At 34.9% G+C, this 27,471-nt stretch overlaps 1 protein-coding gene across 1 annotated transcript; it reads right to left on the bottom strand.

The window, feature by feature from the left end:
- Positions 1 to 1,597: 1,597 nt before the first annotated feature.
- LOC123714581 (orexin/Hypocretin receptor type 1-like) lies at positions 1,598 to 23,449 on the bottom strand. Its single transcript, XM_045668899.1, has 7 exons — positions 22,803 to 23,449; positions 13,823 to 13,970; positions 12,746 to 12,887; positions 10,335 to 10,447; positions 6,847 to 6,946; positions 3,249 to 3,361; positions 1,598 to 2,389 (listed from the first exon to the last, which is right to left on the bottom strand). Exons 1-7 carry the CDS (start codon positions 23,403 to 23,405, stop codon positions 2,208 to 2,210), a joined length of 1,401 nt encoding a protein of 466 aa, XP_045524855.1. The 5' UTR covers positions 23,406 to 23,449; the 3' UTR covers positions 1,598 to 2,207.
- Positions 23,450 to 27,471: the final 4,022 nt, after the last annotated feature.

Below are 27,471 nucleotides of genomic sequence, written 5' to 3'. Positions count from 1 at the left end.
TCACTGTTCCGAGGATTTTTCTACGTTGTTTAGCCACAGCCTCGCATTCCAGGACTACGTGGTTGACTGATTCCTCTGCACTGAAACAGCCTCTATACAAGGGGCGATTTGTCGCGCCTAGGACATTGTTTTGAGACTGGTTCTATTTAAGCTTAGAAGTCGCTTTGTCAGTTGCGGGTTGACTGCTGGCAGAGCAATTTTGGACTGTTTGCAGTCCGCACTTCGCGACCATTGTTGATGCTGGAGTTTAGCTGATTTCTGGCGAATCCAGGTTCGCACTAGCGATAAGGGCAAGGGGAGGAGCGGATACGGGCCAGCAGGCATCATATTGGAGCCTCTTCTCGCAAGCTCGTCGGCAGCATCATTGCCGAGAGAACCACTGTGTCCCTTTATCCACTGCAAGGTAACCCTGTTGGTTAGTTATGGCCTCCAGTGCTTCTTAGAAGGTAAACACTTCTTCTTATGTATCGGAAATTCCATTATATTTAGAACGACTCAAAAGTTATTATTAATGTGCTAGAAGGATTATTTATGATTTTGTAGATATATAGTACCTATTTCATTGGGGTCATTTACTAAAAAAAATGTAGGGAAGAATTTGTAATTATTACCAATAAAAAATCCTCAATATTTTACCTCATTAATTTTTTTATACATAAATTTCACCTCGGAACCTGGATCAATAGGAGATTGGGCACAGTGCTAAGAATAAAAAATAACATTTCTACAAATATCTTTATTAAAATACATCAATATATACATAGTTCTTAGACTAGATTTGTTAATCTTCGCATTAGATGGAAATGTGTACATACTTGATTAATAGTAGACCACAAAAAGTTGTAGATCTAAAAATAAATAATTCAGTGGCGCTACAACATTTTTAGGCCTGGGCCTCAGAGTTTCATTCATTTGCCAATCTAAAACCCAACTATGTGATCATCCTGTGCCTAACACATGCCGTCGACTTTTTGGTTTTAAGACAAGGTTTTCTCACGATGTTTCCCTTCGCCGTTCGAGCGAATGTTAAATGGACTCAATTAACTCAAATTATCTATGAATAACTATAACAAAATTTATCTAACTACCTTCTTTATAACTCTTTAATTCCGATTTAATAGGAGAATAATTAGTTAACATCAACAAGACGGGTTTAGTCTTACGAAAACCTCATACTCATACTTTCTTTTCATTTAAAGATGAATTCAGATAAATTTTGTCATTTTTTTATTAATTACATTAGGGAGCATTAAGTTGGTACCATAGAATATTATTTAGAAGTAAGGATTAGCGCCGAGTAGTTAAAAAAATGTGTGCGTGCACTAGTGTACACACGTATGAAGTGAAACATCTTTATGACCTTATTTTTCGAAAAATCATCTACTATATGCAACTTTACAGAAATTGGTTAAATAAAGTTAAAGTTTAACAAAAGGCTTTTAATATCATAGACATGAATACAAATAATACAATTATTTCATTTTACCTTATTACTATTAAGATTATTACAGAATTTCATTAATTGTAATAGACTTAACTATCATTGTTATCGTTATTATATATTTTTGTTATTAATAGCTCTGTAATCTCTTCGAATCAACCGTGGTAGGGACAAGAAAAAGATAGCGCGTAACGGAAAAATGTGACGGTATTTTTTTCCAACGCCGATAAAGATGTTTCACTTCAAAAAATTGTGGCGAAAATGATAGAAAAGTTCGGAGGAGGCCTTCACTCCGACGGAGTTCGAGTACTAATGGTTTACATAATAGCATAGACTGAATCTAATATAATGTATCTAGTACTCGTGTAAAGGCTAGTTTATTTTATTTATTCCTCCCGTCAAATTCTGTTTTTGACGTATTTCTCAGCTGAATCTTACCCCTTAACCCTTAGGGATAATTACGCGACACCCACAGTTAATATGTTTTTTTCGAGATACGAGAAGTTTAAATAAACAAAATATACCATGTCACTAGATGTTCCAGAAGACACCAGGTCTAATCAAAGGTTTTGCACAGAAAATCTACACTCCCTGCGTAAACTTCGTAAATTTGTTAATATTTTTTTAATTTAAAATGGTCATAGGAACTTACCCCTTTTCTTAGAATATAACCTGTCTCAACACAGCGTAAACACAACTTGCCAGAGACGAAAATATGGATTAATACGAAATTTTAAAATTTAAATCATATTTCAGGTACATATGGCTAATACATATAATTATTTCGATACGAATCTCTGCCGTAACATACACACATTCTATGACGATGATAAATGTGTGGACACCTTTCCTGCCGTTTGGAAGTAAGTCGCGAGGACGTTGTTTGGGTCTCGAAACTGGGAACTGTCGAACAACAGAATGCACGTTTGAATTCCCGTCTGTATTTACCTGTAATAAACAACAGTATATGTCATTATTTACAATAAAAATATCGTATTTTTTGCCGTGACAACGTCCAATAAATTAATGAAGACCAGCTGTACGCACGCACTCATTGTCCCGTTACGCTCATTGTACGCTTGCCCCGCATCTATCTCTTTTCCATCTTCTCTTAGGTCATACGGGTGACCGTTTTTTTGGATCCATACAAAATAGTGATAATTCAAAAAAATGATTCAATTTTATTCATAAAAGTATCCAATCATTTCATCAATGTTGTTACTTTGTCACGTTAAACTATCGTCCGTAAGCCAACTAAATATACAACATTTTTTTTATTATTATATAAACAACATATACTTTTATATCTGAATAGATGTAGAATTCTGAGCAATGTTCTCAGGCGACTGTCATGCCTGAGGTTCGAACCCCGGCTGTGGGGTGAAGGAAAACATCGTGAGGACGTTAACATCGTGAGAGCTTACTTTAGACCCAAAAAGTTGACGGCGTGTATCCAGCACGGGAGGCTGATAACCTACTTGTCTATTCAATTGACAAATTATCATGAAACAGATCTTAAAAGGTTGTAGTGCATCTGATTTATTTTTTATTTTTATGTATAATTCTAATACAGTAATAAATTATTATTATTATTTATTTTCGCAATACAGCGAGCATATACCAGAATTAAAGGTACACTGCCACAGAAACCAAACCTTTTTATTAATTTTTTAAAGATTACTATTATTACCTACTGTGTAGGTTAAGAAAATTGTTAACGCTGTATATTTGATTTTTCTGTTTAGGTTTTGAATTTTTTTTACCGTCTACACAATATATCTCAACTAGAATATTTTAAATAACTTACCACTCATAAAATTATATATCAACGGGTTGATAGCGGAGTTTGCATAGCACAACACATGTGACAGAAGCGCCAAACACGTAAGCAGGTCGTTTTGCTTTATGTCTGGTAGGTATCTGAAAATAAACCAATGTGGTGAGTAAATACATATAATCAATGTAACATAGTAACACAGATGAAGAAACTGCTGTTTTAACACGATAATGCACCGCGTCACAAATCAATATCAATAAGAAGACGGTTGCAAAATTCCATAAATTTGTCTTCTCCGTAATATCCAGATTTGGCCCCCATCGACTTTTTCCTGTTCTCAGACCTCTATAGAATGCTCGCAAAACGAACTGTTGATTATTAGACTATGGCGGGTGTCGAGATATTGAGTCATCCGCCATAGAGTCCTGACCTGTCACCCTGCGACTTATGTATACCCAAGAACTAAAGATAAAATGCGGTGAAAGCCTACGAAAATTCCATACAAGAGACACCTAAGGAAGAATGGGCCCACTGCTTTTCTCAGTATTTCCATCGAATGCGATAATGTGTAGAGAGGAACGGAGATTACTTCGATAAACAATAAAAGTATTGGCAACTTTTTACATTAAGCTGTTTTTCATTTTCTAAATATTTTCAGTGTTATCTAGGTACATTTATCAAAAATGATGTAGAAATGAAATAAAGAGAACATTATGATTATTATGTAAACACTATCAATATGGACACAAATATGAAATAAAGAATTCCCTAACACATTCCTAAAAGCATAACTTTTATAAAATAATCTACAAAGTTACGGAATTAAGGTTTTAATTTTGAACTTCATAAAATTATTTATATATTAATGAAGGTAATATTCACCACTGCAAGCCTTGAAAGTATGAGTATAATTTTTGATGAAATTATTGTAATAACAAAATGACATGTTTGATATTTTAAATGCAAAACGTTTTTCCATTTTCATATATTCAGTAATTGGCTACTCTTCGAGTGTTTTCAAATATATTCGTACATTAAAGCATGTTTTTCATGTTAACAAATTGATACTTTTTTGTATCAATTCGCTTCAACAACTTAATCTCGTAATTTGTATTTGAAGTTCTGTTAGATAAAATGAAAAACATCATTAGCGAGTTGTTAGGTTACATATATATATTAGTTAATAATTACAAGCGTAAACCAAATATTAGTTATCATCTTACACTTGTAGCCAATAAATTGTAATACGTCAGTTTAGTTATAAAGAGACAGTTTAGTTAACACGCATGAACTGTAATACAACATTCTCATTTCCGATAAAAAAAATAGTGGCGGAGAGTTTATTGCCAGTTCTTCTCTTCTGTTCTACGCCCTTGATTTGAGAACTGGCAGTAAATGTAAAATTAGAAGCATTTCATATACATTTCTTTTTTTGACGTTCATAACTGTACATTGTGTTACCTGTATGAACAAAAGATTATGAATTTGAATGTTGACTACACTTATAGTTCAGAACCGTTCAATAGGTTCATGTTAGATTGTTAGCGCAGACCCCACTAGTCCTAATTTTATGTTTATTATAATCTCATGTTTTAAACAAATAAAGCCAGTTGTCATCCAGCTTCAAACAGAGTGTTTCAATTAACATGTTTGAATATCCCTACAACAACCGTCACCGAGCTTAACTACCGCTAATACTTTTTTAGGTCTGGGCCTCATATTTTTGTATATATTTCATAATCATTTGTCAATAAATAAGGCAAGTAGGTTATCAGCTTGTGCCTAACACGCGCCGACAACTTTTTGTGTTTTCGCCAAGCCGGTTTCCTCACGATGTTTACCTATACCGTTCCAGGGAATGTTAAATGTGAACATAGAAATAAAGTCCATTGGTGCACAGCCGGGGATCGAATCTACGACTCTACTCTATAATTTACTCAAAATATCTTCAGGAATGTAACTGACTAGAAAGCACTAAATGGTCTGCATCAATCAACGAGTTTTTTACACAAAAAATATTAAACGTGCAGTAACATTTTTTTTCTTCTGCATGCAGAAGGCTCATCTGTCGTTAAGTGATACCCGCCACCCATGGACACATTGCCAGAAGGCTCGCAATTCCGTTGCCGGCCTTTTAAGAATTTGTACTTGCTTTTCTTAACCTTCCTTGCAAACTGTTTGAAAAACAAATGAGTTTTAAAGCATGCTTGACGTTAGTTGTGTTAGATTATTTGACACAAGAATCAAGGAATTCTTATAATCATAATTGTGTTAATTTATCTCTTAAACAAACATAAATCTTAAATTTAATATCAACTCAATAATCAAGTTTTATATTAAAATTAAAATATGATTTTCGTGTTAAAAGTTGTTGCGCTCACGTCTAATTAAACAAAACCAACAAAATTTTCTATAACATTGTTTTATAGAACAGGACACAAATGGGCAGGAGGCTCATCTGATGTTAAAAGATCTGCCACCAATGGACACTCTCAATGCCGGACGGCTCGCCTATCTTGGCTACCAAAACCAGAGGTATCAAAACCGAATAAATCGACCCCGTGTGCTGGGCACTACGCAGGACTGCTAACTAGCTAGCTAGTTTTTTATATAAGCCGATATATTTCTATTATACACCTTCATCAGGATTTTATAGACGACGTCATTCACTGAACCCTTCCTTCACTCTCACTCTCGCTTCAGCATTTTACCGAGAATCCCGCGTCTAGTTCCTACAGCAACCCCTTTCACGATAAACTGTCATCTGCTTAGGATTTCACGTGATCCACCAGAATATTTAGTTTCAAACATAAAATGCGCTGATTGAGAAAACCATCTCATCATGCTACACCGGATAACACAAATGAAGCCGTATCACAGTTTAGAATTATTATGCAGGTGAAATATCGGCATGTGTATCATTGAGAGCTACAAATATTGACTGTCTGAATAAATTATCGAGTGATCGACAATGTTTGATGTAACGTCAGCCAAATGATTGATTAGCCTTGAGTGACCCATGTTGACATGATCAATTAATTGACTTGCTGAGTCGAGCAGTGCTTACACTAGCTACAGTTAAAGCTATGATACGGTCAGCAAAGAATTGCTTAGATATATTTAAACCAATATTTTTATGGGACGTAAAGCGGCCGATGGACTGCTTAAATGAAGCATGAACCGCCCATAGACACCTGAAGCGCTAAGGGCTTAAAAAATGCCATTCACACGTGGTAGAAGTGACCTACAAACAATGTTGGTTTCAAGATAATGTTACGAATGTCATATTGTTATTAAGTATAATATCAATGATTAATTTTGATGAAATTTTCAATGATTAAATAAATGTTTTATAATTAATTATAAGTAAGTCAGACTTTTCTTTAATTGTTTAATATCAGTCTTAAATTTAGATAAAAACTAAAATAATCAAAGTTTGAAAGTTAATGACACGATAAAGAGACACATGAATTCATAAGATTTAATGTGGGACATAATGATATAAGCATTATACAGTGTATAAACTGCAAGTTAGTGTATATTTGAGAATTTACGGTTCATAATTTTATCACGAGACTTTGAGGACTTTGTTGAAATATTGATTGATTCAACATATAATATAACTCACCTAAGAACAGATAATAGATGAACAGGGAAGTAGCAGACAGCGAACATGACGACCACGGCCACCAGCATCTTGGCAGCCTTGCGACGGGACCGAAGCTGAGCTGAAAATTAACACAATAATTGTATAATAGTATGAACGAGCAGCCCATATTTTACAAGTGAAATTAATTTTGAGATATATTGAAATAATGATAGCCTTAGACATAATTTGACTATTTCGAAGTGAAACTTCTCTAGGCGCATGAGGGTAATTTTGTAACCCAATAATAATAATATTAGCGTCACGAAGGTGTGCAGCGTTTTTGTCGAAGAAAAGGGAGAGAGCGATTGAGACCGATTGAGAGAGAGTGAGAAAGGGCGAACGTAGCATGAAGTTCGTGAACATTGATATATTTAAGACTATTCCGATATGGACTGTGTTGGCCTAAAACATCGTGAGGAAACCAGCTCGCCATAGACCCAAAAAGTGAACGTGTGTCAGGCACAGAAAGCTGATCGCATACTTGCCTATTACATTAGCAAATGATCATAGGAAAATAGGTTGTAGTACTATTGTTTTTTTTTTAATTTTTTTTTTCATTCAATGATACGTCTACCATAAAATCATCAATTATGTTATTGGGCCACGACATATATATGTTGTATACTGATGTAATAGTTCTAATACAAGAAATTATATACAGAATAGTTCTAATTATGTAAGGAAATCCAGCGTATACCATAATATGCGAGAAACTATCCCAAGGGAAATTATGAGTTAGGAAACTTTTTGCTTATTTGTTACATGTGTTGCAATTCCATAAGTAATCGTATAATAATAATACTAACCTCTATGGTTGTGACTCAAATCAAAGAGTCAGTGCCAAAAATCAAAGAATGTAATGAATACAAGGATTGTCTTACGAAATTATAAATTTTTATTCATGAATATGTTTTTAAGGGAATTTATTTTCAAGCTTATGTTTCCAGTATTATGAGTCTGAGGTTGCAAAAACTAAACCACAGTGCATGCTTATAACAAATCTCAGCCACACTGTCAAATGCAAAGACACACACACCCATACACAGAAACACATTAAAAAAATTACTTTAATTTTATTTAAGATATAAACTATAACAGTTTTGTGGAAATTGAATAATAGATAAAATATCTTAAAGATTTATAATGTATTCTTTTAAACCAAAGTCAAAACTACACTTCTCCATCTACTATCTCTATATCTCTGTAGATTCGAAACTAGTTAAGACAAAGGCGTATAATAACTGCCGCTGGAGTATAAACTAAGTTTATATTGAAGTGTGACAAAGTTGTTCGTTCCTGGTTACAACATGTTTTATAACGTATGTTTGCTATGCTCTGCAATATATCCTTTTAGTAACAAAGTGACTTCTATGCCTCAACAGAACTAATCTCAAAATAATGTTAGGGACAATTACGGGCCCATGTCTCCTCCTTATCGTAGGCGCGACAAACAGCCCCTTGTGAGGCTGCTTCAACGCAGAGGAATCAGTCACACACGTAGTCGTACCATGGGTGTGGTTTGATAGTGTCGGACCCCTTATTTTATATTAGTTATAAGCTCTACGATTAAGCGCAGTTGACCTAGCTTCAAAAAATCGTTTAATTTATTCGAACAACCCAGCAACGGTCACTGAACTTAACTCGCCACTGATTTTGTTTATTGCTCTAAAACGTGTGTAATTGAAGTGAAATCTCTTTGTCGTTGTAAAAAAAATTAACGTCAAATTTATCGGTTACGCGTCACATTTCTTTGTTACGTGCCATCTTTTTCTTGTCTCTACCACGGTTGATTACTTGAAATTGGCATAAAGTTAGAACTGTTGCCATTATATAAAAAAAGCTATTAAATATATAAAATTTAATGCAGATAACAATGATAGTAATAATTCTATTACAATTAATGTAATTATGTATATATGTATGTATTTTAGTAGAATTAAGGTAAAATGAAATAATTGTATTATTTGTATTCACGTCTATGATAATAAAAGCCTTTTGTTAATCTTAATCTTACTTAACTTTATTTAACCAATTTTTTTTTATAAAATAGGGGGCAAACGGGCAGGAGGCTCACCTGATGTTAAGTGATACCGCCGCCCATGGACACTCTCAATGCCAGAGGGCTCGCGAGTGCGTTGCCGGCCTTTTAAGAATTTTTACGCTCTTTTCTTGAAGGACCCTAAGTCGAATTGGTTCGGAAATACTTCAGTGGGCAGCTGGTTCCACATAGCGGTGGTGGGCGGCAAAAATTGCCTTGAAAAACGCTCAGTCGTGGAACGTCGGATGTCGAGGTGATACGGGTGGAATTTTGTATTTTGCCTCGACGTCCGATGCTGAAACTCAGCTGCAGGTATTAATCCGAACAACTCCTCTGAACACTCTCCATGGTAAATGCGGTAGAAGATGCAGAGTGACCCCACATCTCAACGCCAAAGGATCGAGCCGCTCGGAGAGGGATTGGTCATCGACGATTCGAACCGCTCTTCGTTGGATACGGTCAAGTGGAAGGAGCTGGTACTGGGGAGCCCCCGCCCAGAGGTGAGAACAGTATTCCATGTGGGGCCGTATTTGCGTTTTATAGAGTTGCAAGCGGTGGCCTGGAGTGAAGTACCGTCTCGCCTTGCTGATCACACCAAGCTTTTTGGAGGCTAATTTAGCCTTTCCCTCCAAATGACCGCGAAACTGAACGTCATTCGATATGTCAACGCCAAGTATTCCGATGCTGGCTGTGGCTTCAAGAAGAGTGTTTTCGAAAAGAGGAGTAGCGACAAAGGGTATTTTTTCGCGAAAAACGCGCAAACTTGTGTCTTCTTGGGGTTAAATTGGACTAGGTTTAGTCTACCCCAGTCCGAGACTCCACGTAGTAGAGTTTCGACTTCAGACACAAGTTTGTTCCGGTACTCTGGACAACTGCCTGAGAAATACCTGCCCGGCCAGTGTAAAGAGTATCCCCAGTGCAGTCGTCCGCATAGCAATGAATGTTGCTAAGTTGCAACATGTCATTGATATGCAGAATAAACAGGGTCGGGGACAAAACACAGCCTTGTGGGACCCCAGCATTCACGGGTTTGGGGTCGGAACATGCTCCGTCGACGATTGATGATATGATTATTAATTATTTGTTACATGTGTTTCAATTCCATAAATAATCGTATAATAATAATACTAACCTCTATGATCTACTACTATATGCAATTTCTGTAAAGTTGCATATAGTAGTAGATCATTTTTCGAAAAATAAGGTCATAAAGAAGTTACACTTCTTACGTGTGTCAGTAGTACACGCACACATTTTATTTATTTACTAGGTTATGCTCTAGTAATATTTTTACGTAATTAAGTTATTGCTGTCAAAGTCACCTCGATAGTATGCTTAATGTCTCAACAAATTGTTACGATTAATAATTTGTCATATGTAACTTCGTTGTACGTAGCTGAAGATATAAATTATTGATGCAAATACTTACATTGCTCAGCAGAAGCTAACTTCATGGTTTCAGCCTGTCCAGGTATTTTGTCTGACCTCCACAGCACCCTAACTATCTGATGATATGCAACTGTCATCAGTAGTAGGGGAATGCTGTGAACAAAAAAATTATAATCTAAAGGCCATATAAAGTATTTACAATATTCTTAACCAAGTAATCATAATTAAAATTTGATTAATAGAAATCTAAAACAGAGTTTCGTCCTGTGGCAGTGTACCTGTAATGCTGGCAGCATTTCCTCGCTGTATTGCTGTCGCAGCCAACTAGCTTAATTAGCCGTTCAATTAATAGCCTAGCCTTTAAACTAAACGGCGCTGTTTAACTAACGGCCTGAAAGATATTTAGCCGTAGCGCTTGATACAAAATTTAATAAACGGGCTGGCTAATGCTTGGACCATTTGTACAATAGAGTTATTATTTAGCATTAACAAAAAAGATGATACATGATTTAAAATATATTTGTTTTAAAATTAAACTGCTTAAGTCAAATTCACATTATAATTGTCACTACACTCACCATTAAAGTTGTGGTTTGCCGACGCCATATTGACAGTTTGAAGAGTTTCGTTTGAGAGTGGGAGAGAGTAGAATTAAATTTAAATTAACAGTCAGCAGGCTCGGCAAGTAATGACACGTCGATCAAGTCATTTGCCTAGCTGTTTGATCAACTGGCTGAACATCTTTCAGGCCGCTAGTTAAACGGCTAGGTTGTTAATTGAACGGCTGATAAGTTGGCTAGTTGGCTGCGACATTGCGATACTTATTCGTTTAGCGAGGAATGTTAAATTAAAAATTCAATTTTATGTTGAAATGTTAAACTTAAAAATATATAGTCACTGAAATGCCATTCACAGCTCAACCTAATTTTGATCCATTCAAATCCTCTTTTATATTTCAAATAAAATTATCTATATTATTAATACTGACCACAATGATTTTTGTTACATTAACTTAAAATTATCAGTCTCACAATCTTCATAGACGTAAGCCTAAGTATTACGTAAGCCCTTCTGTCCTTTCTGTCAGTAAGGTCCAGACCGATCCGGATAAAAGTCGATGATCCAGTGAGCAAAACTTACGGTAAACATTTTCGTTCCCGCTCTCAGTAAAGTTTCCCTTAGCACTTCTAAGTTATAAAGCACTTATAACTTGGGTTTGAATTGTATAATGCATTTTGCTTGATAAAAAACATAGCAATGTGAACATAATCCGTTCCTCATTTCTACTTAGAACATTCAATTACTCTGCTGGTGTAGCGACATATTAAACTGAACACAAATTTAAAACTATAAAATCTAATTTCAGTTCTGGTTACGCAAAGTTAGGTTTCTTCATACAAATATAGCTGGAAATGTTACAGGTCTATAAAGTAATAATAATAATAATCTTTATTTCTTCTCTCACATATACATACATGCAAGGTTATTATGATTAAACTAAGATGATAACATTTGGAAGTGTATGTGAGAGACTGGTCTCTGTAACAGGAGACCTGAGTGACAGATAGCCAGCCTCTCCACCACCGGACAACAATACAATAAAAGAAAATAAGCAAGTGCTAAAGGAAAACATTGGAAATGGAGTCGTAAAAATAAATTTGGTGTGTGTTTGTGTCTGCGTGTGTGCGCCCGCGTGTGTGAGTGTGCGCGTGCGTGTGTGTGTATGTGTGGGCGAGTGGGTGTGTTAAAAATCATTCTGGGTAGCGTGATAAGAGCGAACCTGGGAGAAAATAACGACTTGAAAACTGCGAAGTTATAGGACGGATGAGGCGGCTTTGGTGAGGGAAGCCCGCAGCCCAACCGAACCGCCGCCGAAACCTACAACAGAGCTGCACGCCAGGCCCATTGTAATTTCTAGGTTCAAAGACTTGCCACTTACGGTAATTATTTATTTATTTCCATCACAGACGCATTACCTTAGATGTAATTTTAGTAGATATTTGAATTTTTATCATTTGTTTTTATTTTGAAAATATGTATGAATTTTGGACATATACAATTTCGTTACACGGTTACATGAAAGTGAAATAATATTTAAGAGTTGTAGTGCTAGTGAAATAGATTTTTTATTATCTTTCTGGAGTTAGCCTGCCCTGTCACCTGATTTCCGAGACACCCGTAATAATTTAATATAAAATGGTTGTCTGTAAAGTCGGTTTACGGACGATAGTTTAACGTGACAACGTCATACCAAAACATTGATGAAATAATTGGATAGTTTTAGGAATAAAATTGAAACATTTTTACTAAATTATCACTATTTTTAATGGATACAAAGAAAGAGTGAGTCTTCCAACGCTATCTCCAATCGAGTCAAGTCAATATTGGGCTGGGTCATACAAATATGTAATTAAAAAGACTAGATTTTTCTAAATATATCGAAATACTTACGTATATATGAAAACAACTTTAGTGATGTGCCACACCAGGTCGCTGGTGTACGACCAAGTTGCCGTGCATTGAACTAAATACTCCAGGTCGAAGCGTAAAGGAACCAACTTCACCGTAGTAAGCACCACCAACTCTGGCGCATCTGTTGAATTCACGAATAATAACGTAAAGCAGCTAAAACTTAATAAACACCTGAATGCATTTAAGCATAGATAGAAAAAAATCAGTGGTGCTACAACCTATTTCAGTCTGGGCCTCAGATTTCTAACCTTTGTCAATCAAATTGGCAAGTAGATGATCAACTTCCTGTGCCTGACTCATGTTGACTTTTTGGGTAACCTTTTTGGGTAAGGTAAGCCGGTTTTCTCGCGATGTTTTCCATCAAGTTCGAGCAAAATTTGCGCACATTTAAAGGAAGCAGCATATTATTATTGATTTGTGCATAGTGTTTAATACACAAAACATAGTTCAGTTTATATAAACATTAAAAGATTAATATTACAAAATATCGTCATATCTACATTTTGTTCCTTCCATACAAAACGTCAAAATCATATGAAAAGACCTTATAGATAAAAAACCTGAGTTCGAATCCCAGACAATATTATTGTTTTTATATTATTTAAATTTTTTGTTACATTTATGTTTACCATAATTGTCATGTATTTTAGAAAATATACAACATACACTGTAGATCAAGTAATATATAATGTGATAAATAATTATAAAAAAGGAAGCTTACATATAAAAACTCAAAGCTTCGAAAATCTCACAATACAACCTTATAGCTCAACCGCCCTCAAAAGTTGTTTGCTGTGTTGGCTTTGTAAAGAGATATTTCAAAATTGCTTGTAATATATAAATTAAAAGCTTTAATTTTTTTAATATATATATTTTACATAGACAACTTATTGATCGATGACATGAGTAAACACAACGCAACGTGGCAACGCACTCGTGAGCCTTCGGGCATTGAGAATGTCCATGGGCGGGCGGTTTCACTTAACAGTATTAAAAATTACACTCAGGTTACCTGAGCCCAAAAGGCTGTTAAATAAAAGATTCAATAATACTTACTAAACGTTAACGATATAGTCCATATAAGCAGAATGGCAGTTTTCGCTCGGCTGATTGTTGATTTGAATTTGAGCGGGAAGCAAATGGCGTACCAGCGGTCAAACGAAATGAATGTCAATGTCAAAACTGACACTGTCACCGATACTGACTGAAACAGAGAGAATAATATATAATAACAGTGAGATAATATATAGTGCGGCATATTTTGGGTTAACTCAGATTGCATCCGTTTAAAGGACCTCATAGCCTAGCGGTCTTTGTATGTGACTGCTATGGTGAGGGGTACTGGGTTCGATTCCCGGTTCGAGTGAAAGTTTCTCCTTTCTATAGTTCGATGCCCCCTGCATCAGGAGACTGTGTAAGTTTAGAATGTAGCAATACGTTCTAGGCCGAGGATGGAAATTACAAGTGGTCAGTAATTCAACATTCCTTTACTTAGGTAGAATGCCAGGCGAACCCCGAGGGCCCATATTAAGGGCGTGTGAAGGGCTGAGGTGTTCTTAGTGGGTCTCGCTACCCCTCTGAATAGCAGAGGGATTTGAGTGTAGACCCAGCCCCACAGTCCCCGCGTCAAGCTAGCAGCGATATCCTTGGCGCGGGCCTGCGCAAGCGCATTTTCGCCTCATACAAAAAAAAAGATTGCATCCGTTTATTCTTTCTTATTCGTTTATCAAAGTAAGAGTAAGTGTTATAACACACTTTTATCAAAAATGGTCCCAACTCACTGCTTTCACCAGCATTTGCTATCACCACTAAAACTTTTCCGTGGACCCTATCTTGGGGTGATACCTATACACACTGAACAAAACAATTTTTTTTAATAATTATTTTATCAATACCTTGTAAACTCTACGTCACCCTAGGGACTGTGCATTTTATGGTGTTATAAAAAGTTGTGGTTAAATGGAAAGAAAAAAGTGTATGTTAGTCCATGGCTCCTACTTATTACTAACAATCCTAATCTGTAAATAAAAGAACGACATTCATAGAAAGTTCGTATGCATGATGCTGACAGTCGAGTTCATTGTGAACTATGAAATGCAGGAAACACGTTAAGATTACGATAGGCTTTAGATGTTAAACGGATTCGTATAAAAAGAGATAGATTGTTATAAAATAAATTCATTCGTAATTTAAAAGTTTCTATTTATAACTTTTTTATGTATTGAAGAACCTCAGCCCTAATTTCCTCCCAAACTTTTGACTTTTTTCAAAGATCCGTAATGAGATGTCGAAATGCCGTTTGAAATAAATGTATGGCACTCATTTGTACCACGAACTATGCCTGGGGAAATATTTAAAATAAACTTTCTTATTTCTGAAAAGAAACCATTTTTAAATATTTTATTATTTTAATACTACATACCCCTAAGTATCAAGACATTTTAATTAATAAATTCAACTGTATGTATCTGGGACAGGCTTTGGAAAGATAAAAATATTACACTACGTTATTTGGACTGTTTTGTCGCTTCCTCTTAATATGGCGAAGACTGAAGGCTGCATTTCTAGACTCCGGAGCGATTGTCAACATCCACGACTGTTTTAATGTAAAGTGAGAACAAACCATGTGGTATCAAATAATTTCAGCATGATTAGTATTATTATTATTTTCTTATGTAGCCAAGTTCACATTTCAAGGATCGTCATGCTCGCTTAATTGTTTCTTTTGTCAGTGTCCATGCGTCGGGATGTCTCTCTCCCTAAAATAAGTCGAGGAGGCTGATAGCTGGGCATGCGTGATACTCGTGAACTGGTGCTACTTGTAGTGACTGGTCGTGCGTGGATTCGTGTATGCGGTGATGCTAGTTATTTCGACTATGTATTTGCGTGCTCCTATATCACCATGCCTCCTGCTGTTGTCATGTGGAATATGGTGTAATGGTTGCAGCCCTTACAAACGTTGTGTGCTACAAAAAAAACTTGGCGATTAAAAAGAGTGGCGGAGAGCTTATTGCAAGTTCTTGTCTTCCGTTCTACGCCCTTGATTTTACTGGCAGTAAATGTAAAATTAGAAGCATTTAATGTATATTGTTTTACGTTCATAAGCGTACATTGTCTTAACTTTATGTAAATATTAGTTAAGTTACATTAAAAAAAAATTATTAATATTTAATAGCAAAAACAAAATGAAAGCTACTATCGTACACTTAAGGCCAGAATGAGACCTATACCTATACTTTTACCACACTCTTAAAAAATAATTTAAGAGTGTGTAATTCACATTCTCGTTTCCGATTATGTCCAATAACATAAGTGTCACTAAGATTTACGTACTCTTCAATAAGTAAAGTTAGTTTTTCATTAATCCAGCATCGCAACCCCACTACCCTAATGTTATCTTAGTTATAAGCTCTTATTATAAATGATTAAAGTTAGTCGTTATCCAGCTTCAAACAAAGTGTTTCATTTTCAAAGTCAATTCAAAGGCAAAATAACTTTATTCATATAGGTAAGGAAGCACACTTATGAACGTCAGAAAAGAAATTAAATTACTTCTAAATATACATTTACTACCAGTTCGCAAGTCAAGGGCGTAGAGCGGACAAGAAACTCTCCGCCACTCTTTTTAATCGCTAAGATTTGAGTAACACAAATTGTTTGAAATGGAGCAAATCAATCCCAAGGATTAGGATCATTTAAATATTCGTCATATTTATAAAAAGCTTTATTGATTAATTTACTAACGAGATAAATATATAAAATTTCTCTTTGGAGTTTGTTGTAAAACTGAATACAATATAAGAAGTGGTTTATTTTCTGGAGCGATACGATACGACTTGTATGTAGTACCCCAAGTAATATTAAGGATGCGCATAAGGCTTTGGACCTCTAAAAAATAAATTGAGAGTTGTCAAGGGACACTCGGATGGAAATTTGTGAAGTAATTGTAATATATTTTTTTAAGTTATATTTTTTATTATTATCAAATATAATGTAATAAACTAAATCAGTTGGCTCAATTTTAGTAATAAAGCTTGTGCAGATATACGGTCAGGATGTGTACGCAAAACCCGTATACACTCAAAAAAAATATCACACACCACACTGTTCAATGCGAAATAGAAAGACAAAAGGAAAATAACTGGCTTACTTTCTATGAGAGAGAGAGAGAGAGAGAGACAGACAGAGAATCACGCGCACGCGCACGGATTACAAACATAGCAAAAAGTGTCGTAACAACTTTTGGTCTTAATTTGTTCCGTCTAGCAACGCAACGTCCGATAAGGAACTTCGTTCCAAAAAAAAACTGGAAATAATACATACATGATGTAATTAATATTGTATCAGTTGATTTTTACTCTAAGTGGCGTTTGTGGTCAGGTTAGGTTAAAGCCAATTTGTACCTTCTTTTATTAATTTCACAAATCATGATGTTTTAGTTAATTTTTATAGGTTAAAGAGCATACGCCACCACATTATTGCATGGTATATCATTGCCGAGTGATGAAAATATGTAGAAAAAAATTTGGAGCTGGAGAGGTGGAGTCTTGATTCGACAAATTTACCGAGAATATAATGTAAGTACTATGCCATACGTAATGATTTTTATTTTATGTGAATTGAAACTGGGAAGATGCTGGTTCAGATTTCAATCAAAAAAAATTCAATTATCAATATGTTATTAAACACTTATCAAATTCACGGACTGCGTTGAGTCATATCTATTATTCATAGTAAAACAACGTGAAAAGAATTTGTTAGTCAAAAATAATGCATCGGAAATATTGTATCAGCCTACGCAAATTCCATCTACATTATTATTTATGTACATCATGAGTAAATAGGTGCTTAAATTCTAAACACTGTTACATTTATAATTAATCGCCTTTAGACCTTTTAGAGGCAGGTATTTCGCAAATGCAAATCTTAAAAATTTGACATAAACAACTATTTCGTTAAAGAATTCGGTATAAAAAAACTCAGCAATATACAAAATATATGTAATAAGTTATAGATATTCTTTGGCGTATACGTACGTGTACGTATATTGTGTACACTGTCAATTTTATGATTAATTAAACTCTTCTGTTAGTCTTAAAAGTCTTTGATTGAATATTTAAAACAATTTGTAGCGGTACAAACTTTTTAGGTTTGTGCCTCCGATTACTATATCTGTTTTGTGATAATCTGTCAATCTAACAGGCAAGTAGGTGATCAGCCTTCTGTGTCTGACACACGCCGTCGACTGTAAGGCAAGCCGGTTTCCTCGCGATGTTTTCCTTCATCGTTCTCGCGAGTGGTAAATGCGCACATAGAAAGTCCATTGGTGACCTCCATGGTGGTTGGCGACCTCAAGGATGATAATCGCACGCATAGGCTACTAGGCCAACACTGCTCTTAATGTTATTTACATCTCAATTTAAATTAGGGATTTTCAAAATACTATGTAAATGGCGTGTGTGTAAATTTTACTTATAAAATAAGTTTCCTTATTATATGGAATGAAAGATAACACAATCAAAAACTGCTTGCAGTACAAATTTACTCGTGTCATACACACCCTAAATATTATTGCTTGTGAGATGGATATATTTAGTTGCAAACTGGCTTAATGCACAAGAATTGCATTATTTATAAATAGTTATAAAAACTGTTAAACTGAACGCAACCACTTAAGATTACCTACATAGACTATATACAGATTGTCATTTGTCAGCGTAATCTGTCATATTATTTGTATCGTCCCTGTTAGTGCTCGGAATTAAAACGGTCCGCACCATTTTGTCTAACTCAACGCTGTTTTATTAATTTATATTTCCATCTTAATAATAGTTTGTAACAAAAAGGGTTTTGTTTTTTTTTAGTTTATATTATGTTTTTAGTTTAATAAGTTTGCTTTTAGTATTAAGTTACTGTAAAAAATGGAATTAAGGAAACAAATAAATGTTGTAACGGTTTCTTTATGAAAATACGAATATTCCAAATAATGTAACTTGGTTGACATTATTGCTTTATTTTGTCTTGACTATAAATAGAATGAAAAGGGTCCGTCATCCAATTATTTCCAGTAATAAAATCGATTCCGATTTCCTTATCTGTTTCATGGTTATTTTTTTGTAATTCAACCTTTTATGCCTATTTGATAGAACAGAAGGCAAACTCTTCGTCAGCAAACGTCGCTCTTAATGCCAAAGGGCTTGCGAGTGCCTTTTAAGAATTATTACGCTCTTTTCTTGACTTTGGGTCTAATGCGAATTAGTTCGGAAATATTTCAGTGGGCAGCTATCTCCACATAATATTAGTACGCGGAAGAAGTTTCCTTAAATAACGTTCAGCTGTGGAAGGACGGACGTCGTGGTGGACGTTTGATGATGATACTTAGCTGGACGTAATTATCCCAACAACTGCTCTGAACACTGTGTAGTACATGAGGTATAAGATGCAGAAAGACCCCACATTTCTACGCAACGCCAAGGTCAAGCCTCTCGGAAAGGGATTGGTCGTCGACGATTCGAACCGCTCTTCATTGAATATGGTCAAGTGGAAGGAGCTGGTACTGGGTAGCCTGACATACGCTGGCTTTCTAGGCCTAAGGCATGCCTGATGACACGATTTTTTCCTTCATATTTCTACAATACATTATCTTTACCTGACACATGTCGCTTCCAAGGTGGTTTAAGATTCAATACGAGCAATTACAGAAAATATCCATTACCAGACAGCCAGTGCGAAGAATCAATAGCCTTGCCTCATAAGCTTTTTTTTCAATTACTGCAAAGTAGGTCCTGAAATTCTAACGGCAATAACAAAAGGCTGGCAAGATTATAAGGCCGATTTCGCCAGACAATCTATCTTTATTAAAACTGATTACACTGAGAAGATACTGTTGTGGTCAATTTTCCCTAACCCTTAAACTAGTAGATATTGTCCATAGTGTTTAGGTGTACGTCCAAGGCGGTTGTCTTAACTCTCTAATAGATTCTGTGGGCTACAACGAACTCAGATTGCTCTCAGAATTTGCTCTATTGTATCTTATAAAGTTGTTACGTGGAAAGGAAAACAATCCGGCAGTGATCCAGTACCTAGGCCTCAGGGTGCCGATTACTTTAGAAGGTGAAATCGACCGTCAAAACTATTCGTACTTTCAAAGAAAACTAACCTCTCGAAAAGGCCACACAAACAATGTATGGAAATAATGAACTGCATAGATTGAAACACGTTTTTAATTATCTGTGAGTGAACTGAGAGAATGCTTCGTATCAGTTCCTATACTGTAAGAAAAACTTAGTCTTTTTTGTGAATATTTTAATTTAATAATGTTTAATATTGTGTTGGTTTTTTCTATAGTATTAATTTATATTGTTAAAAACAAAAATAAATAAATTAGAAAGGCGTATTTTCCTACCTACTATTTGAAATTAAGACATCAGAGTCTGTAGATACCTCTAATTCTAAATGTTAAGAAATCGCGTACCTGTACGCCACGCGTTATCGAACATTCTAAATTTGAATTCTCGCCTAATACCTTAAATAACCAAACAAGTATGAACTGTACTCGTACTGTTTGCATCACAACGACATGTCTCAATTAATTGAACACATGAAGGCTGAAAGCTATTATTTCCTGCAGATTGAGTGTTAATGTTATGTCACCATTCATGTGTTCGGCTAGTATGTCAATAGTATGTGTTAGACGTTTGGCCGGAAGAACAAATACGTAAAAGCAAAATGTATTGTTTTCAGGAAAAAAATATGAAGGTAATACTATAACTATAAATGAAAGCTATTTCCTATTTGATAATTTAAACATTGTTATTTATTTAGTGTAAATAGGTAAAAATAGCTTAGTATACATTACAGTAATTTATCTAATTAGATCGAAGAGCAAATTTTTTCACTGTGGAAACGTAATTACGACGACACAGTAACCGCAGACACGTCAAAATGACGGTAATTTTGACGACTAATTTATAATCACTCTTTCCAAGGAAATATAATGGAGGAACAGAATATTGTTACAACTCTTTATCTGATTTTCAACAGTCGCATTAACTTTTATGATTACTCGGTTGAATTACAATCTAAACTAAAACCTATCAAAAAAAATCGTACAATAAAGACATCCTTGTGTTTTTTATAGTAGAGTTTTTTGCTAAAATTCTGAAAATTTTCCCCAGGAAAATAATAAACCCAAGGAAGTAAAAAATTCGATAACATTAAAACAGTCGTAATAATGCTTCACGACTTTGTTCCCCGGGGCAAGCGATGTTTATTTACTTATTAACATAATATTACAAATAGCTCATAACGTTATACAAAAAAATGCTAAGACAATGCAAATATGACTTCAAGTATTTTAAAGTTAAAAAAAACTAATAGAAAATACAAAATTTAAATTTGCACGTATTACAAATCAGTAGAAAAGGAATGATATATGTGTGAAAATAACATGAGAGCTTAAGTAGGCGCAGGGCTAACCAGATCCACACAATCGAGTCTGCAATATCGCAGCACACACCTCCCGAGAGGACTTTTTGTATCAAAGAAGTCAAATCCAATCATCGCGAATATACAATGTAAATACATAAATCGAAATGAGTAATTAACAGTGCAAGATTGCTAAAACAACTTTCTACAAAAAAGGATCTATCTATGGAAGTTGCTGAATATTAAAATGGTTTGCTGACTAATTTTTCTGAACACACAATCTGTTACTGAAAAAATGTAAGCATGTTTGATTTATAATTAAAATGAAAATATATATGAATTTTCTTCTCAGATTAGGAAGTGTTTTGGACTGTAAATGATTGTGTATAATTTTTAAATAACCTAAATACCTGAATTTTTATTTAAGGTTAATTAAATTCTTCGATTGTGAACGATCTGAATGGTTGAGGTTTTTTTATTATGTATAATTTCTAACTAAATTCCGAGACTATATTGTCGTCGGAGGTACTAAGTAACTTATGTAACTATGGTTAGGCTTTAAATTTACAAAGATGTCTCTTAAGCTATTCAACATTATTTCTTTTGAATTATCTTTGTTATTGTCATTCTCCCCGAAACATTTTATATTGCCTTTTTCTTCCTTCCTTGTTCCAATGTACTACGGAACAAATACAGCAAATCAAAAACCATGAAAACCAGTGCCCCCTAAATTATAAGTGTTGTTTTATATATTTAGATACCAATAGCTTTTCATATATTTTATTACCTTTTGGAGCTAGACTCAATTCTCTTTCACAACAATTTACACTAAAACGATTACCTTAGATAATACCAGCATTCATGCTAGAAATTCCTTGGCAGACTTACTATGTGGAAAGGTAAGGCTTAAACGCATTCATGCATCCTCTGCACCAAATACAGATTAGGATATTTACACTACAGCTTCAGAGAACGTAGTGACCTACACCCATTTCGACAGCGTCGGGAATTGCAATACGACCACATCAGACAAGCCTTTGAAATGCTGGTGATGGCTTCATCCTACTGGTTATAAATATGTATACAAAAAAAACAAATAACCAAAATCAAAAGGAGGGCAACGGGCGGACTTGTCGCTAACAAACAAAGGAAAAAAGTACAAAAAACAGTAAATTATAAAATTTACTAAATTTTTCCATTTAGGTGTCTCATTAATTTATTCACCTTTAAAGGTCCTCGGAGAACTTTTTACATTCTGTGGGTTTGTAGGTTGTATAAAGTTACTTATCATTTAATTAATTAACAGTATCTACATATTTTTCATTGCCTTTCTTATCTATTAAAAAAAATAAAGCTACTTTTTTATGCAATGCAACAAAATTTTTATTTACAGATTTAATTTTATTTTATTGTGCAAGTAGCACCCGGTGTTGGTTTTGTTTTGGGTACCGTCAAAGCAAAAAGCTACGCAACGGTTATAGCAATGTTTCGTCAAATATGAAATTTTCTTTTCTCTGTGTAGATAAATGTGATTTTTTTCTGAATAAGATCCTCCTAAAAAAGATTAAGACACATTATAAAGATTAAGTAATAATAATTATAATATTACCTGGAAATAAAGCAGTATCTTGCACAAGGTAGCACCTAGAAACCAAGTTTCTGTCACATCCCATAGAACTGTCGCAGGCAAACAGAATAGTATCACCATAAAATCAGCTACAGCCAAATTCACTAAGAAATAATTAGTCACTGTCCTCATAGAATGATTTCTATACACTGCCACGCAAACAAGCGCATTCCCAACCAATCCGATCACGAATACCGCTGTGTGCGTCGCTATCAAGACCCATTCGTATGTGTGCGGATATACATATTCATTCAACATAGTTACATACTCTTCTCTTGATAGATTACAAAACTCTGGGGCTCCTACACATTCTTCGGTTAGATTTGTCTTCTCCTCTACATCTTTTGCTATTCTTTTAACCCTTGAGTGCGTCTGATCTCTTGCAAATCTTTTAAATAATTCTTTATTTTCAAATTCTGGTGTAACTTCTTTTGTATCTATTTTTAGGTTATTTTCTTTTACATTCCTAAGTAAATTTATAGTTTCTACATCTATTTCGTTGAGATCATTTTTAATTACATTATTTTTATATGCATCACATCTATTCGTTATAATTATTATAGCTATTACTATAAGAGAATTCATTTTGTTTGAAGGCAGCTTTTCGGAAGTTATATTTTACGCCATTATTATATCTGAAACAAACGAGATTAGTTATTATTGTAATATCGATATTGACATGTTTACTATTTCTGAAAACGTTAATCTTACAGATAATTAATTAAACTGTAAACTTAAAAAAACACATTAACATCATTAAGTTTATATGGATACATATTTAAAATTTATTTTTATGTAACAAGGGGCTGTCGGTCAGGCGCCTCGTCGAATGTTAAGTGATACCGCCTATAGACTCATATTGTCATAGGACTCGCAAGTGCATTGCTGGCCTTTGGTACGCTCTTTTCTTGCACCCTTAGTAGAACTGGTTCGGAAATACATCAGTCGGCAGCTGGTTAAAAGGCTCAGTTGTGGTACGACGGACGTCGAGGTGGCTTGAAATCCAATGATAAAGCTCAGCTGCAAGTATTAATCCTAATTAGTTAATCTTATAGATGATAATTAACCCAAATTCGTGTGTACATAATCGCGTAGGATAAAGAAAAATGGAGTACCTACGACTAGGTTATGGATACGGCCGTGTGTACGAGAATACGTTTGCATTAAGATTTTGACGGCAGCTAATGAATACTTAACTAAGTCTTCTCTGAATCAAAACTTATTATAATTGGATATCTCAACAGGCACCAAAATTACCTCAAAATGGCGGCGCTTTCCCCGTCAACACGCACGATGCTTTACTATTCTCACTTAATGATTAATCACTTTGAACACTTTATAATAAGTTCTTTGATCCTTTAGCTATACAGTGGTATCAATTAATTTTTGATATGGAAGATAGATTCGAAACTTCAACACCAAACTGTTTCCCTCGATTTTGTAATTATTAGGTTTTTTGGATGGCCTTCGTAAATTTATAGACGTATTCACGTATTGAAAAACCTTACATCTGATTTGTGGTATTTTTTCAAAGGCTTGGGTCTTATTTAACTGCTCGTTACGATATTTTTTTTTCATCTTACAAATCCGTTACGGCATCAATGAAATAAAAGTTCATTGACGCTGTAAATTGACCATAGAGTCAAGTCAAGATGCTTTATAATACTGAGATTTAAAAAACGTAGGATTATAAATATAAATGACATAACTCCCGTATATAGCGTTCAAAATAACCACCAGGGTAAAAATAACGAAACGGATATCTCGTTCATATGAGCTATTTACGTTCATATTTTAATTTTTTTTTATAAAATAGGGGGCAAACGGGCAGGAGGCTCACCTGATGTTAAGTGATACCGCCGCCCATGGACACTCTCAATGCCAGAGGGCTCGCGAGTGCGTTGCCGGCCTTTTAAGAATTTGTACGCTCTTTTCTTGAAGGACCCTAAGTCGGATTGGGCAGCTGGTTCCACATAGCGGTGGTGCGCGGCAAAAATTGCCTTGAAAAACGCTCAGTCGTAAAATTGAGAAAACTTATAAAATACTTATTTAATAAAACGAAGTTATAGTCGACGCGTAACTAACTTTTGAGTGAAGTTTTTTTCGAATGAATGAGTATTTCTGGAATGATATTATCTGTTTATTTATCCTTTTAGAATTTATTGCTCAGTGTTGACTGTTGCTCTAGGGGTTTCTATTGCAATTCTTATTGGAGTCGTAGACTCCAGCCCCGACTGGGCTCCAATTGACTTACTGTCTATGTGCGCATTTAACACTCACTAGTGTGGAAAGTCTCGAGAAAACCGTCATGCCTTAGACCCAAAAAGTCGTCGGCATGTGTTAAGCACAAACTAATCACCTACTTGCCTTTTAGACTGACAAATATTCATGATACATATACAAACATATGAGGCCCAAATCTAAAAAGGTAGTAGCGGTAGTTAAGTTCGGTGGCGGCTAGTCGACGGTGTTATTAGAGATCCAACCAACAGAAATCAGAGGTCCAAAGCTAAAAGATTGTATAGCCATTGTCATATTGTATGAAATATGATAGTGTACGCTTTCTCAAGAAATATTATTATAACTGTAGTATAAATGCAAGGAAAATTTAAACGGAATTGGAGACAATAATTAATGATTGGGCGACGTCTTCATTAGAGGAATATTAATTGCTATTTAATTAAAACGTTCTAACATAAATTATAGCGATAGGTTTCGTGTGATGGTTCCCACGAATAACTCCATAGAAATAAGTTAAAACAATCTTTTAGTAACAGTTCTCCAACCGTGGTCTGAAAAAGGACGAGAAAAAGGTATTTTTACCAAGTCGCATTTATTGAAATCCTGTATGTTTAGGACAAATACGGCCCCATATTTTAAATACCTACCATTTAAATCTGTTAATAATTCTAATCCAGTGGCTCCTGCCCAATGTTTGCCTTACCCACCCTTAATTGAGACCCATTGGTGGATGATTATTAAAGACGTACAATGATCAGCTTTTTATAAAACTTAATTTAAATTATTTCTTGCATGACATTTGGTTGGCAGAATACGTAATCCGTATTACCTCGAAGTCCGTCGTTCCACAACTGAGCGTTTCTAAAGGCAATTTTGGTAGCGTACCAACACTACGTGGAACCAGCTGCCCACTGAAGTATTGCCGAACCAATGCGACTCAAGATTCTTCAAGAGAAGCGTGCCAATTCTTAAAAGGCTGGCAGCGGCGGTATTACTTACCATCAGGTGAGCCTCCTGCCCGTTTGCCTCCTATTACATAAAAAATACTTGTAATAGCAAACAATCCAATCATAATTTAACACTTATAGATATATCACTTCTCTGAGCGCTCATGAACTGTCGGTAATTAGGTACCGCGATTGATGTCACTGATTAACCTGCTCAATTACCGGAGATATTTCGTTACAGGCTTGGTTATACTAATTAACCTAAAGGAATTTCTATATTTAGGGTTGAGCGTAAGGTTTAAGAAGATTAAGATGTTGGCAATAAATACTACAACAAAGTTACTCGAAACTTAAACTTTGTTAGCCATTTTTAAAAATATAAATTAGAGATTTTTCTATTCATTACTTTTAGTATTGCAACCATTTTCGCAACATTTAAAAACTATCGCTGACAAGTCATGTTGGATAAAAATGTTTTCAAGGCCGCAGATATTTACGAATGTTTCTGATTGCTTTATGTATTACTAATAGGCCGAGACAAGATGTTTGGTTTTTTTTATGTAAACATTGGTTTTATAAATACGTTATTATGGTATGAAATATTTGCGCAGTTAGTGTCTAGTTTAAATCACGATCTTTCGTGTTGAGATGACTTAAGTGTTAAACCTATCGTTTAAGTCGTGAGTTTATTTTTTAGTTTTTCTCTCATTGTTACCGTTATTGTATAATTTTGGTCTTAATGGCTTCGAATCTCTTCGAATCAACCGTGGTAGGGACAAGAAAAAGATGGCGCGTAACGGGAAAATGTGACGCGTAACCGAAAAATGTGACGGTATTTTTTTTTCGACGCTGATAAAGAAGTTTCACTTCAATAAAAGCCTTCAATTCAGATACATTTACATTTAAACATATTTCCATTTCTGTCCTCTTCTAGTGTATATCTGTGTGCCTTTTTTGGCTCACAGAAAGGCCTCCTCCAAATGACGTCGTTGATGTCTGCACTCTCTGCCATGTACCACTCACTGTTTCTTTAATTTGGGTTATACACCTTCTAAGTTTCCTCCCTCTTTTTCGTTTGCTGTACCTTGGGCACCAGTTTAGTACTTTGTTGCTCCACTCTTAGGTTCCTCTTGATATTTGCGCCACCCATTTCTGCTTTAGTATATTTACTGTTATATATATATATATATATAAAGAAGAGTCAAAATTAAGTATACATTAATAAATTTAGAAAATATTAAACCAGTTGTAATAGAACAAAACCACTGGTCCCCAAGGCAAGCGATTTGTTCTTACATAAACAAGTCAAAAATCACATTTACCGCCAGTCGAACTTCAATTCTAATTTAAAATCTATCATTGTACTATGAAGAATAAATCTATTAGAGATAACTAGATCTATCGGTGCCTAAAGTACTTTGGAATGTATTCAATTATCTACCTAATTTCGCGTAATACCTATC

This window comes from Pieris brassicae, chromosome 9 (assembly GCF_905147105.1).
Source record: "Pieris brassicae chromosome 9, ilPieBrab1.1, whole genome shotgun sequence".
Classification (NCBI taxonomy): Eukaryota; Metazoa; Arthropoda; class Insecta; order Lepidoptera; family Pieridae; genus Pieris; species Pieris brassicae.
The sequence above is the reverse complement of the archived record's forward strand: the minus strand, read 5'-3'. Positions and strand labels throughout refer to the sequence as shown.

Coding starts and splice junctions, on each gene's coding strand:
- LOC123714581 (XM_045668899.1), bottom strand. CDS start 23,405: ATGAATTCTCTTATAGTAATAGCTATAATAATTATAACGAATAGATGT. Junction 6,947..10,334: donor GTTAGCTTCTGCTGAGCAAT/GTAAGTATTTGC, acceptor GTTAATTTTCAG/CTCAGCTTCGGTCCCGTCGC. Junction 2,390..3,248: donor GATATATAATTTTATGAGTG/GTAAGTTATTTA, acceptor TGTTTATTACAG/GTAAATACAGACGGGAATTC.